General features: G+C 45.3%; 1 protein-coding gene across 1 annotated transcript in view; it reads right to left on the bottom strand.

Annotated features, from left to right (window-relative positions):
- LOC137789354 (PH and SEC7 domain-containing protein 1-like) overlaps positions 1-12,633 on the bottom strand; it is a 37,402-nt gene extending 24,769 nt beyond the window's left edge. The window contains 8 exon segments of the mRNA XM_068582840.1: positions 802-891; positions 1,941-1,999; positions 2,099-2,211; positions 3,117-3,197; positions 5,185-5,309; positions 5,311-5,380; positions 10,097-10,564; positions 12,502-12,633. Coding sequence (XP_068438941.1) covers positions 802-891; positions 1,941-1,999; positions 2,099-2,211; positions 3,117-3,197; positions 5,185-5,309; positions 5,311-5,380; positions 10,097-10,564; positions 12,502-12,599 — 1,104 coding nt within the window. The 5' untranslated portion in view covers positions 12,600-12,633.
- Positions 12,634-13,875: the final 1,242 nt, after the last annotated feature.

The raw sequence follows: 13,875 nt of genomic DNA, 5'->3' as shown, positions 1-13,875 counted from the left end.
AGGGTGAGAGGGTGAATAAAAGAGCTTGTTGAAAGTGGAAGGCGTGAGTGAAGAGACCTGGACGTACGCGGCATTAGGACCAAAATAAATACAAAAAAACGAGCTAATGCACGTCTGTTTCTTTAGCTCGCGGTCAAACGGCCGCGTGGAGACGAACCGCCGATAACAGCTTTTCATTTCAGAAGTCATTCCAGCTCTCTCTCTCTCTCTCTCTCTCTCTCTCTCTCTCTCTCTCTCTCTCTCTCTCTCGCTCTCTCTCTCTCTCTCTCTCTCTCTCTCTCTCTCTCTCTCTCTCTCTCTCTCTCTCGCTCATGCATTATAAATACCACATTACAACTTGTTGACGTGAACTCCCGGCGCCCTGCGGCGCGTCGACCGCTCTGCAGACCAGAACCAATCGGCGGCGTCACCGCGCGTCTCGGTCTGAAGGCTCACGAAGTGTCGCGACCCCAACTCCGCCGGGTCGAAGCTAATGGTCCGATCTGATGCCCCTCCCCTTCCCCTTTCCCTCCACCCCACGTAGCCGTGTAAAGGCCTCCGGCCTGCAGCGGCGGCGTGCGGCGGGACGCGGCGGCGCCCGCTGCAGGCTTCTGATTGGACGCCTTTGGAGATGAATCTCAACGCCAGCTGGCAGTGGAGCGCAGACCCGACAGCCGGGCTCAGTCGCACAGATCGGAGGGACAATACAACGCTCTCGCTTCAGATGTGTGTGTCTGTGCGTGACAGCGTGTGTGTGTGTGTGTGTGTGTGTGTGTGTGTGTGTGTGTGTGTGTGTGTGTGCTATTTTAGACCGCAGCTTACTTTAAGCAGATCCTTGTGGAAGTCTTGGCCGGCGTTCAGTCCTTCCAGGTTGCCGATGAACTGCGAGCACGACATCCTCTTCCCGATGTTCTGTGGGGGAAAAGAAGAGGAAATGAAAATGCGCCGCCAGCTTCAAACTGAGCGCCGTCCCGTCGGTTCGGGGGACAGAACAAACGATCTGAAGACGCCATGTTGGGCTCAGACACACTGTGCGGATGACGACCGGGTTAATCCAACCGCTGAGCCCGGTGGTGACGATGAGCACAGCGGAGATCAAACTCACAGTTTATCTGCTCACATCTGTTGAAGCCTCTCACCTCTGCAGCCACTTCAATTAATCATGCCTCCGCAGCCGAGCGCACTGGCCCAGATTCACCAAAGGGAGGCTCCGACTAGCAAAGTAGCTCACGAGCGCGGGAGAGGAAGCTCAGCGGCCGACCCGCGGATCAGCTGGAGGCCGGCGCTCGCGCTCCCGAAACTCCAGAGCAGATCAAGAAATGGCATCAGAGGAGAAGGAGGCTTTTAAAAGCTCATGTTTTATTTGTCGGTTTATTTGTGTGTGCACATTAGTGATCCTCTCTTCCCCCGTCACAGCTTACCGTTAACCATCACGGAGTAAATAAAGATTTATGCATCCAGTAGGTCATGTGATCAGGACGTCATGGATGTTCCTCTGCTGTCTGATCATGTGACTTTGTAAACGACCAATCAGTGTTTAGACCAACAGGAGGAGAGCTAGTAGCGTTAGCAGCACCGCTAACGGAGAACCGACAGGAGGAGAGCTAGTAGCGTTAGCAGCACCGCTAACAGAGAACCGACAAGAGGAGAGCTAGTGACGTTAGCAGCACCGCTAACGGAGAACCAACAGGAGGAGAGCTAGTGACGTTAGCATCACCGCTAACGGAGAACCAACAGGAGGAGGGCTAGTAGCGTTAGCATCACGGCTAATAGAGAACCAACAGGACGAGGGCTAGTAGCGTTAGCATCACGGCTAATGGAGAACCAACAGGAGGAGAGCTAGTAGCGTTAGCATCACGGCTAATGGAGAACCAACAGGAGGAGAGCGAGTGACATCATTAAAACTACAAATGTGCACATGTACGTGATTGTGCACATGAACGCACCGAGATGGGACTCACCTGGCCGTGCAGGTCGGTGTTCAGCAGCATCAGAGCGCAGGTGAGAGTGTGAACTGCATCTACAGGATGAACACACACACATGTGCAGTCATAAATCCATGTTTTCATGAACCGTGGATCATCTGCTGTGTGTCCGCTGCTCTCTGCAGGACTCTCACCCTCTGACTGCATGGCTTTGGGGTTGCACTTCAGGTAACGCTTAGAGAAGTGTGACAGCACTCGCTCTCTCTCCTGCGTCTCGCCCATCAGGGCAAACTGCTTCAGGAAAGTCCTGCAGACACAAACACACAAACACACAAACACACAACACGTCAGGAGGTCTCGTCCAGTCAACACAACCACAGAAGATGAAGATGTATTTCATTTGAAGCTCCCTGAAGTGTCACTGTGTTGCTAATATATTTACTAATTATATGTTTTACGGACTCAAATGTAATTAGAAATACAAATTATCTCATTCATCTAAGTGTTGTACTTAAGTATTTCTATTGCATGGTACTATGTACTTCTACTTCAATACATGTCGGGGAAAATATTTTACTTTATTCTAATAAATTACATTTATATAGATACTTCAAAAATATGATGCAAACTTATAAAACTACCTAAAAATATGTAAAATAGCTCCAACTCAATATAAAAACTGTGAATAATAACAGTTATAAAGGTATTCAATATATATTTAACATAGATATGTGACAGACATACTTTCAATTTAGATATTTAAAACACATTTATTGTACTTTTCGAATGCAGGACTTTTACTTGTGATGGAATATTGTACTACTACTGCTGTACTTGTAGTAATGATGTCAGTACTTGTGTCTTTACTGCCAGGTACTAACTGCTCATCAGCGTCTTCTGAGGAACGAGCTCACTGCTCGTCTTCAGCGTGAAGGTGAGCGCGTTGACGGGTCAGTACAACTAATATCTGAGTAAATACCACGATAAATACTTCCAGGAGGCAGTAAAACTGTCCTCTAGTCTGGATGCAGTACCAGCGCCGCCCTCTAGGGGGCAGCGCTCCACACCAGAGGGAATGAAAACTTCTGTTTTTATGAAAACATATTTATTGTATTTGCAAAAAAACAATAAGATGTTTTGCTGAAATACGTCTTCACGTCACATTATGAATTTATTTAGTATCTTTGGTGATTAAATGTTATTGTTTCTCACCGCAGCGCCTGGTCGATGGAGAGGCTGGTGAAGTTGAAGAAACTCAGATACTCTTCTGCGACCATGCGACTGAAGTCATTACTGTGGACGGACCAGATGGGAAAGAACATATGAGGAAAGAACATATGAAGAAAGAACATATGAAGAAAGAACATATGAAGAAAGAACATATGAAGAAAGAACATATGAGGAAAGAACATATGAAGAAAGAACATATGAGGAAAGAACATATGAGGAAAGAACATATGAAGAAAGAACATATGAGGAAATAACAAATGTGGATAGAACATATGAAGAAAGAACATATGAGGAAAGAACAAAAGGAAAGAGGAAAGAACATATGAGGAAAGAACATATGAAGAAAGAACATATGAGGAAATAACAAATGAAGAAAGAACATATGAGGAAAGAACAAGAGGAAAGAGGAAAGAACATATGTAGGACGAACAAAAGGAAAGAGGAAAGAACATATGAGGAAAGAACATATGAGGAAAGAACATATGAAGAAAGAACATATGAGGAAAGAACATATGAGGAAAGAACATGAAGAAAGAACATATGAGGAAAGAACATATGAGGAAAGAACATATGAGGAAAGAACATATGAGGAAAGAACATATGAAGAAAGAACATATGAGGAAAGAACATATGAAGAAAGAACATATGAGGAAAGAACATATGAAGAAAGAACATATGAGGAAAGAACATATGAGGAAAGAATATATGAGGAAAGAACATATGAGGAAAGAACATATGAAGAAAGAACATATGAGGAAAGAACATATGAAGAAAGAACATATGAAGAAAGAACATATGAGGAAAGAACATATGAAGAAAGAACATATGAGGAAAGAACATATGAAGAAAGAACATATGAGGAAAGAACATATGAAGAAAGAACATATGAGGAAAGAACATATGAGGAAAGAACATATGAGGAAAGAACATATGAGGAAAGAACATATGAGGAAAGAACATATGAAGAAAGAACATATGAGGAAAGAACATATGAAGAAAGAACATATGAAGAAAGAACATATGAGGAAAGAACATATGAAGAAAGAACATATGAGGAAAGAACATATGAAGAAAGAACATATGAGGAAAGAACATATGAGGAAAGAACATATGAGGAAAGAACATATGAGGAAAGAACATATGAAGAAAGAACATATGAGGAAAGAACATATGAAGAAAGAACATATGAGGAAAGAACATATGAGGAAAGAACATATGAAGAAAGAACATATGAGGAAAGAACATATGAAGAAAGAACATATGAAGAAAGAACATATGAGGAAAGAACATATGAAGAATGAACATATGAGGAAAGAACATATGAAGAAAGAACATATGAGGAAAGAACATATGAAGAAAGAACATATGAAGAAAGAACATATGAGGAAAGAACATATGAAGAAAGAACATATGAGGAAAGAACATATGAGGAAAGAACATATGAAGAAAGAACATATGAGGAAAGAACATATGAAGAAAGAACATATGAGGAAAGAACATATGAGGAAAGAACATATGAGGAAAGAGAAAAGAACATTTGAAGAAAGAACATTTAAGGAAGAAACATATAAGGAAAGAACACAACGATCAAAAACAACAAAGAGCCTCAAAAAATGCCAATCAGTCGTCTGTCAGTCAAAAGCTGCAGACCGGAGGCCAGGAAGCAGAACAGAAACTAAGAGGAAGAAGATTCCCAGAGCGCTAGAAAGTACAGAAAGACTTTAATCCCACTTTTTGATCTCATCAGCACCAACAAGGAGAGAGAGAGAGAGAGAGAGAGAGAGAGAGAGAGAGAGAGAGAGAGAGAGAGAGAGAGAGAGAGAGACACACCGTAAAGTATAGATGTAGTTACACACAGTTGTTCTACTCTCATAACATTCTAAATATTAATAACATAAACATAAATATTAGCTAGTTAGCGGCGGTGCTAACGCTACGCTAGGCAGGATTACGCTACGTGTGCTTTGAGGCAACACAGCCTCACGCTTCCTTTTTAGCGTTTCTCATACATCTGAACGGCTCAAACAACCCGTCCAGGGACTGCGCTCACTTCTTGCTGAGGTGCGGCGCCACGTCGGACTTGCGGAAGCCGTCCAGGTTGAAGAGCCGCTTGGCGAGACGTCGCGCCGCCGCCACGTCGGCTCGGTGGCTGCCGTTGGTGAGCGTGTCGCTGCCTGTCCAGACCCAGACGCTCGCTGAGGTCCTGGTCCAGCTCCGAGTCCGTCGCCAGGCGGGCCTTGTCCCTGCTGAGAGGGGAAGGGACGAGGAAAGGGGGTCAGAGGTCAAAGGTCAGAGCGGTGAAGACGGGGCAGAAGTGATTATTAGGCACAAATATAGACGGACAGGTCGAGAGATGTGGAAAAGGAAAGGAACTTTTTGCTTCAAATGACAAAGATTTGTAAATAATTCAAAAGGAAAGAGAGGAGGGGAAGAACGGAGGAACAAAGAATGATGGTGATACTAATATAAAAAACTAATAACTCTGCTGTATCAATAATTTAATTCTAATATCTAATCCGTGCAGCTCTGACCTTAAATCAGTCTCCAGCTGCACACAAGGTTTTAAGTAAAGTACACGGAGGGGAGGTGAGGAGGAAGGCGGATCAAGAGAAAGTAGCTTAAAAGAAAGATAAATATCTCTTAAACTGAGTATAATACATTCAGTATATGTGCATGGTGATATGAGAGGATCAGAGGAGGGAGAAGAATACATGCAGTCGTAAACAAATCCTGTATTTTACATTAAATCATTAACAAGAATGCATGAAAATCTTTTCACGATCAAAACGCAGCATTCTGGATTATACGCGTCACAAATCTGGCTCTTGTGCCAGCGTTCCTGTTATCTCTTCCTAATTAAGCTCCTTCAAAAGCTTAAACCAGTTCAGAAATGCAAAACTTATTACATCTGAATCACCCCGCGATAATATTTTAAGCATGTTATGTCACGCCGAGCTGAAAGAGAACTACTTCTCCCGGCTCCCAGATTACGGAGACGAAGGTCTCCGAGTTCCAGACGCCGAGAGCCGTGCGAGCGCTCCGGTCACGCCACGGCGGGCCGATGGAAGAACAATGGCGGCTCGACAAGCCGACGGGGTTTCGTTTCCAGAAAGCCAGAAGAGCTTCCTGAACAAGAGCAGCTCTCATTTGGTTTTCCAGCACGAGGAACCAGCCAAGAAAAAACCCAGAGTCGAGGGCTTAAGCTTCCTGCAGTGACACAGCCGAGCACTGTAAGAGAGTCATGGCGACTGAAACACAGCAAACAGCAATTAATAACAAAAGCTGATTGGCTGAGAAAGCTACGAGGATACAATGGTCCACAGAGTTCACAGAAGAGCGAGAACTAAGCCTGAAGGCCTCTGAGGCCGCCCTTTGAGCTGTGAGCTCGATGCTAACAATGCTAACAAGCTGGTATACTGGTTCACATGTATCTGCTAATAGGTTAGGCTAACAAGTTAGCGCTGCTCCAGTTTAGTGTGTTGCCACTGAGGCTGACGGGAATGTTGGACATATTAAAAGTTTGGCCTGTTGGTGGCGCTATAGTGAAAAGTCAGAGCATCACCAAAGTTATTACAGTTCATCCTGCGAGGGACATGAACGTGTCTGCCAAATATCACGGACATCCATGCAATAGTTGTTGAGATAGTTCACTTTAAAACCATAAAGAGGAAGAGGGAAAGTCACCTGGGGACCATGAACACCTCTTCCACATTTTATAATACATAATAAACAAACCCAACAAATGTGAACCTCTAAAAGTCAAGAGAATCACCAAAGTCATGAGGATTTATCATCTGGAAACCACGAATTTGGTGACAATCCATTAAGTAGATGTTGTGAGATATTTCACTTTATGAATGCAACATTTGACTGGCAGGTGGCGCTAGAGGGAAAGTCAAAAGATCACCAAAGCTGTTAGGATACATCATCTGGGGACCAAGAACAACCCCAGCAAATTTCATGACGATACATAAAAGAATCCCACAAATATAAACACAAAAGGGAAAGTATTGAGGATGTATCATCTGGAAACCACGACAAAAGTATATCAGAAATGCTCTGAGGACCAGGAACATCTCTACCAAATTTACATTGCGATACATAAGAAAAACATCAATGTGAACCTCATGGTGACGAGGATAACACAAGTCTTTAGGGTGTATCGTCTGGGGACCACGAATTTGGTGACAATCTATTGTAGTAAACACAACATCTGTTGTAGATACTCTGAGATGTTTCAGTAGAAATGAACCTCGAGGTGTCAGGTGTCCGTCATAAAGACACAGAAACGCCAACGTCATCGAGGCTCCTCTGGGGACCACGAATGTGATCCGTCAACACGTGGTCGCGTTCAAGTCCTCTGGAATGCTCCCACAGACAGGTGAGACAGGTGAGACTCACCTGTGGCAAGACCGCCTGATGGACAAGTACCTCTCCTGGTCGCCTGCGGCTGAACCGTGGCAGCAGAAGACAGACGGCGGCCTCATCGGCGTCCCCTGAACGCCACCTCTCCTCGGCCCGCCCCCCCCTCCCTCTCCCTCCTCGGCACCTGAACGCATCACCGCCGGCGAGCAGGAACACCTGTCGCCTCTCGCGGGCGCTCTGACATTCCTCTGTGTTTGAGTCAGACGGAGACTTCACGAGTCTTCCTCTGTGTCCGCTGTCATTTGATCCTCACAGCTCCCTCCTCCTCCTCCTCCTCCTCCTCCTCTTCCTCCTCCTGCTCTTCTTCCTCCTCTTCCTCCTCCCCCCCCGAAAAAAAGTTAGAGCTGTTTGTCCTGAAATGCTGATCCTCTATCGCTCTTTCCTTCTGAGTCTGCTGGAGTTTCTGTTTTCTCTTTTCACTCCTCCTTCTCCCGCTTTCTTTTTCTCTCTCCCTCCTCCTCTCTCTCTTTCCCTCCCTCTCTCTTTCTCTCTCTCTCCCTCTCCCTCCCTCTCCCCTCTCTCTCTTTCCCTCTCTCTCTCTCTCTCTTTCCCTCTCTCTCTTTCTCTCTCTCTCTCTCTCTCTCTCTTTCCCTCTCTCTCTCTCTCTCTCTCTCTCTCTCTCTCTCTCTTTCCCTCTCTCTCTCTCTCTCTCTCTCTCTCTCTCTCTCTCTCTCTCTCTCTCTCTCTCTCTCTCTCTCTCTGTGTAAACGTCCTCTGCTGACCTTGAATGTAAAACAAAGTGTGACACTTGACTGTTGCCTAAAAAATAATAAACTTTTCTCCCCCCTCCATTCCTCTCTCTCCCTCCCTCCCTCTATCTCTCTCTCCCTCCATCTCCACCTCTCATCCATCCCTCCATTGTCTGTTGCACAACTTTTATTCCAGCTTGTTTGTGTGTGTGAGGTGTCTGGTTTAAACTCGTTCCTCGGAGAGAGAGAGAGAGAGAGAGAGAGAGAGAGAGAGAGAGAGAGAGAGAGAGAGAGAGAGAAGAGGCCTTTTGTCCGGCGTGGAGTCTGTTCACAGCTCCGTCGCGCCGAGAGGCCGTGAGGGAATCGAACGCCCGGTGTCGGCTTCTTGCTTTAACGGCGCCTCTTGTTTATATTTGAACCTTCAGTCGGTCGGCAGGCAGCACAATGAGCTCCTGTCTGATAGAGAGGACTGTATGGAGGAGGAGGAAGAGGAGGAGGAGGAAGAGGGGAGTGAAATTCCAACTTTTTTTTATCAAACTCTGGACTTGGGGAAATATTTGCCCGGTGGCCTCGCTGCTGGATTCCAGAGATTCCTCTCCGACCGGAGCGGCTGCTCGCACAGGAGCGATAAGACGAAGAGCAAACATCCACCGAGCCGACGAGGCTCTCAAACAAAGAGTTTCATCAGGACGCAGAGAGATTAAAAAAATAATCAGTCCACGTTTAAAAGACGACCTGCGTTTGTGCGGGAAAACTATAAATACCTGCAGCGCTCCTGCAGCTCACCTGCATGCGGAGGGGGCGATGTACGAGCTGACTTCTGCCCTCTGCTGCCATCTAGTGGCCAAAGCGACAAGGTGACCCGAGGTGCGGTCGCTCTACCTCTGCAGTGCTGTCACTGTAAGTTAGCGTGACGTTGCCTGAAGACGGCGCGCCTCGCCGCCACGCGTGACGCCCGACAGGCGGCTGCACGCGTGTTGCAGACGCGTGAAGAAGCCGAGACGCCGCCGCTCAGCGTGCAGCACGAGCAGGAGGAGGAACGGCCGCCTGCGGAGGGTTAAAACTAAAAGTCTTTGGCACTCTGACAGTCAAGGTGAGTTCATCACTGCTGCAGCGGCCATCTGCCTCTGTCACACACACACACACACACACACACACACACATACACACACACACACATATATGCGCGTGCACACACACACACACTTCAAGTATACAACCATCGAAAACCACCTAGGGATGCACGTGCATGCACACACTCCAACACGTACAGATATGAGAATATGCCCAGATGGATTCACAAATTACACACACACACACACACACACAGGTGCACACACACACACACACACGCAGGCAGCCTTCCAGTGACCTTCACTCAGAAGCTGCTCGGCTCCAGAATAGCACTGCAGCGCCGCTCTGCACAAGGAGGCCGACAACCGTCCACTAACGAGGCACCGACTCCACATGAAGCCTGAACCAACACACACACACACACACACACACACACACACACACAGACAGACACACATATTGTGTGTCTGTCTGTGTGTGTGGTTTACAGTACAAGGAAGACTGTATCCCCAGACACTCTATTTCAGTGCAGAGTGGAGATAAATAGAAAATCAGAACGATACGCAACAACAAACATGACCCAGATTCACGTCACTCAGATTCTTGATGAAACAGTTCGACAGCGTTTCAGCCGTCAGTCAGAAGCCGAACATCTCGAGAAGAAAGTTAAAACATCTGCTGCTCCAACAGCAGAAGTCATGTTTTATAGACTTCTATACAACCAGAGGAGTCGCCCCCTGGTGGTCAGGAGAGAGAATGCAGCCGCCCCCTCACCTCGGCAGCGAGAAGGACGGGTTGCTGTACCAGCTGCTCCCCAGCTGCGAGCAGCCTCGGCCTCGGGGCGGCGTGTCGTCCGAGCCGCTGCTCAGCCGCTCGCTGGACGGCGCCCGGGTGGCGTCCGAGTCCCCCGTGGTGGTGAAGATGGAGTCGGAGATGCTGGGCCGCTCGTCGTGGGCCAGCGGGGCGAAGCTGAGCTGCACGATCTGCCTGGCGCTCTGGCACACCGGCCCGTGGATGGCGGGCGTGAGCGTGGGCAGGTCGAAGGTCAGCACGGTCTGGGTGCTGGAGGTCAGCAGCTCCTCGCTGTCCAGGCTGTTGTAGGACGTGCCTTTGGCCCGGTGGGACTCCATGATGCTCTCGAAGTGGCGGCTGAAGGTGTCCTCCGCGGCGCAGCGGGGACCCGACACCAAGATGGGGGATTTCAGGGCCGGGTGGTGGTTGTCAAAAAACGTTTGCATCGGCCTGGACGCAGAGGGAGGCGGAGTCAGAACACTGAAGCGACACGGATGTGTTTGTAAAGAAACGTTGAGAACTAAATGAATTCTGCAGAAGTCTATACATCCAACTGTCACTTTTGACAGACTTCTATACAACCCTGAGGAGAGATAATGCATGTTTAACACATGAAGCACAGTATGAAGGTAGATGTGTCTTTATTATGCAAGCAAGTTTCTTGTTCTTTTTTTTGGGAATTGAGAGCGCAGGTTTTCTTTTTGAGAGCGACCTTTTTTTTTGGAGCGTTTTTTTTTCAATCATTTTTTTTTTTCAAGCGTTTTTTTTTTTTCAAAGGTTTTTTTTCCGAGCGTTTTTTTTTTGTGGATTTTTTTTTTTTTTCAATTTTTTTTTTTCAAACGTTTTTTTTTCCAAGCGTTTTTTTTTCAAAGGATTTTTTTTCAAGTGTTTTTTTTTTGTCTACTTTTTTTTGAAGCGTTTTCTTTTTCAAGCGTTTTTTTTTGGAGCGCTTTCTTTTTGAATTTTTTATTTATTTATTTTTTTTTTCAAGCGTTTTTTTTCTAAGCGTTTTTTTCAAGCGTTTTTTTTTTTTTGTCGAGCGTTTTTTTTTCCGAGCGTTTTTTTTTTTGTGGATTTTTTTTTTTTTGTGGATTTTTTTTTTTCAAACGTTTTTTTTTCCAAGCGTTTTTTTTTTCAAAGGATTTTTTTTTTCAAAGGATTTTTTTTCCAAGCTTTTTTTTTTCAAAGGTGTTTTTTTTCCAAGCTTTTTTTTTTCAAAGGTGTTTTTTTCAAGTGTTTTTTTTTTGTCTACTTTTTTTTGAAGCGTTTTCTTTTTCAAGCGTTTTTTTTTTGGAGCGCTTTCTTTTTGAATTTTTCTTTTTTTTTTTTTTTTTTTCAAGCGTTTTTTTTCTAAGCGTTTTTTTCAAGCGTTTTTTTTTTTTTTGTCGAGCGTTTTTTTTTCCGAGCGTTTTTTTTTTTGTGGATTTTTTTTTTTTTGTGGATTTTTTTTTTTCAAACGTTTTTTTTTCCAAGCATTTTTTTTTTCAAAGGATTTTTTTTTTCAAAGGATTTTTTTTCCAAGCTTTTTTTTTTCAAAGGTGTTTTTTTTCCAAGCTTTTTTTTTTCAAAGGTGTTTTTTTCAAGTGTTTTTTTTTTGTCTACTTTTTTTTGAAGCGTTTTCTTTTTCAAGCGTTTTTTTTTTGGAGCGCTTTCTTTTTGAATTTTTTTTTTTTTTTTTTTTTTTTTTCAAGCTTTTTTTCCAAGCGTTTTTTTCAAGCGTTTTTTTTTTTTTGTCGACCGTTTTTTTTTACAAGCGTTTTTTTTGTAGCGCTCTTTTTTTTTGAGCGCTTTATTTTTCAATTATTTTTTTTTTTCAAATTTTATTTTTTTTTCAAGTTCTTTTTTTTCAATTTTTTGCTTTTGGAACGTTTTTTTCAAGCGTTTTTTTTTTAAGCGTTTTTTTTTCCAAGGTTTTTTTTTCAAGCGGTTTTTTTTGGAGGGTTTTTGTCAAGTGTTTTTTTTTCAAAGGTTTTTTTTGTAGCATATTTTTTTAGCGTTTTTTTTTTTTGTGGAGGGTTTTTTTTTCCAAGCGTTTTTTTTTTCAAAGGTTTTTTTTTCAATTTTTTTTTTTCCAAGCGTTTTTTTTTGAGAGCTTTGTTTTGAGTCGCCCTCTGGTGGGCAGGAGAGAGAATGCAGCTTTGACTTCACTTCACCTGGTTGGGAACCACTGATCAAGACTAAAGGAGTCAGAACTGCATTTCCTAAAAAGACAGAATGTGCTGAACTGTTACAGAAGCCACCGAACCTGTTTACAAGCTCCTCGAGGAACAGGCGAGGCCTGAGATCTAAATTCAGATGTACATCTTTACTGTGATTTGTGTGCGTGCGTGTGTGCGTGCGTGTGCTTGTGCATGTGCGCGTGAGTGTGGCGTGTTTTCACGTTTCACCTCTTCAGCAGGTGTCCGAACACCTCCGGCTCGTCCCGCGCCGCGTGCTGCTGCTTCCTGTTGTCTCCTTGCATCCTCACACTGGCCCAGCTCACCATTTCTTCCTCCTCCTCGTCCTCCTCCTCTTCTTCCTCGCCCTCCTCGCCCTCCGCCCCCACCCTCCTCTCCTGCCCCTCCACCCCGTCGGCCGGACCCCCCAGCGGGCTGCTGCCGGTCCCCGAGGTGCCCTGCACGCTGCGGTTGCTCCCGAAGGCGGAGTCGGCGTCGTCCTGCTCGGCCAGCAGCACCTCGTCGATGTCCGTCTCCCGGTAGCAGCGCAGCGGGACGGCGTCCAGGTCGGTCTCCGAGTACTTCAGCGTGCGGCGGATGATGCCGGTTTTGGGCGAAGCGCCGACGGCGGCCGGAGGAGGGGTCACCAGCTCGACCTCCACGTGCTGCACCTCGTGGTCGGCGGACAGCCGGAGAGGGAGGGAGGACGGGGGAGTCGGGGTCGGAGACTCGCTGGAGTTGCCGCTGGGCGGAGCGGTGGCGGCCTCCAGGGCGTCTGCAGACGGAGGGAAACACAGACATGTGGTCGGCTGCATTCGACACGGCCCAGATGCAACTGCACAGAAAACATATCTAGATCATTCGCTTTGATCTAATTGGTGCAGAACCAGAAATAAACAAACTTCAATACTATTTTGGTACCGAGCAAATGTCCCCGAAACGTTGAGTATCAAAAGACAGATTTTGCTAGTTTTTTAATGATTTTTTGGGGGTATTTTCTATCCCAACAACTGTTTGTCGATCCTTTTTGGTTAAAAAAAAAGATGTGATACATAGTGATGTGCCATCAGTGTCTGATTTACAATAATGAAATATTTATTAAATAACTAATTTAAAGTGTTTTTGATTGGATGCTAGAAGTAAAAAATAACCCAGGTAAAGGAATTTCATTTATGTTGTCATCACTTTAAATGTTTGTGTTGCAGCAGTCTGTTGAGAAGACGATCATGTGACCTTCATTGTGTATTATCTCCTCCGTCTCATCTCATTTAAGTTTCTTTTGTCTTTTCATTTTGGACTTTTGATTCCCTAACGAGGTGTTCATCTTTAAAAAGAGGCTCAGTAATTTTATTAAGCAGTCTGACGTCTGACTCATTTTGCTTCTCCCACTAAATATATATGTAATGTATAAAATCCCAGACATCCTAACCGGATGAAATTGAAGGAGGACATGCGCTCACGTTTCTCCCCCCTGCTCGCGGCCTCCTCAGCGGGGGTCCCAAATAAAAACTCCCACTTGGCTCGAGCGATCCTCTGGCAGTGGAGCGACGGCACCGGCGCCGCACAGCCACTGTCCGTCTGAAAGACACACACAGAGACACGCAA

This window comes from Clinocottus analis, unplaced genomic scaffold, assembly GCF_023055335.1.
Source record: "Clinocottus analis isolate CAN_PGR_092001 unplaced genomic scaffold, fCliAna1.0.p SCAF_19, whole genome shotgun sequence".
Classification (NCBI taxonomy): Eukaryota; Metazoa; Chordata; class Actinopteri; order Perciformes; family Cottidae; genus Clinocottus; species Clinocottus analis.
The sequence above is the reverse complement of the archived record's forward strand: the minus strand, read 5'-3'. Positions and strand labels throughout refer to the sequence as shown.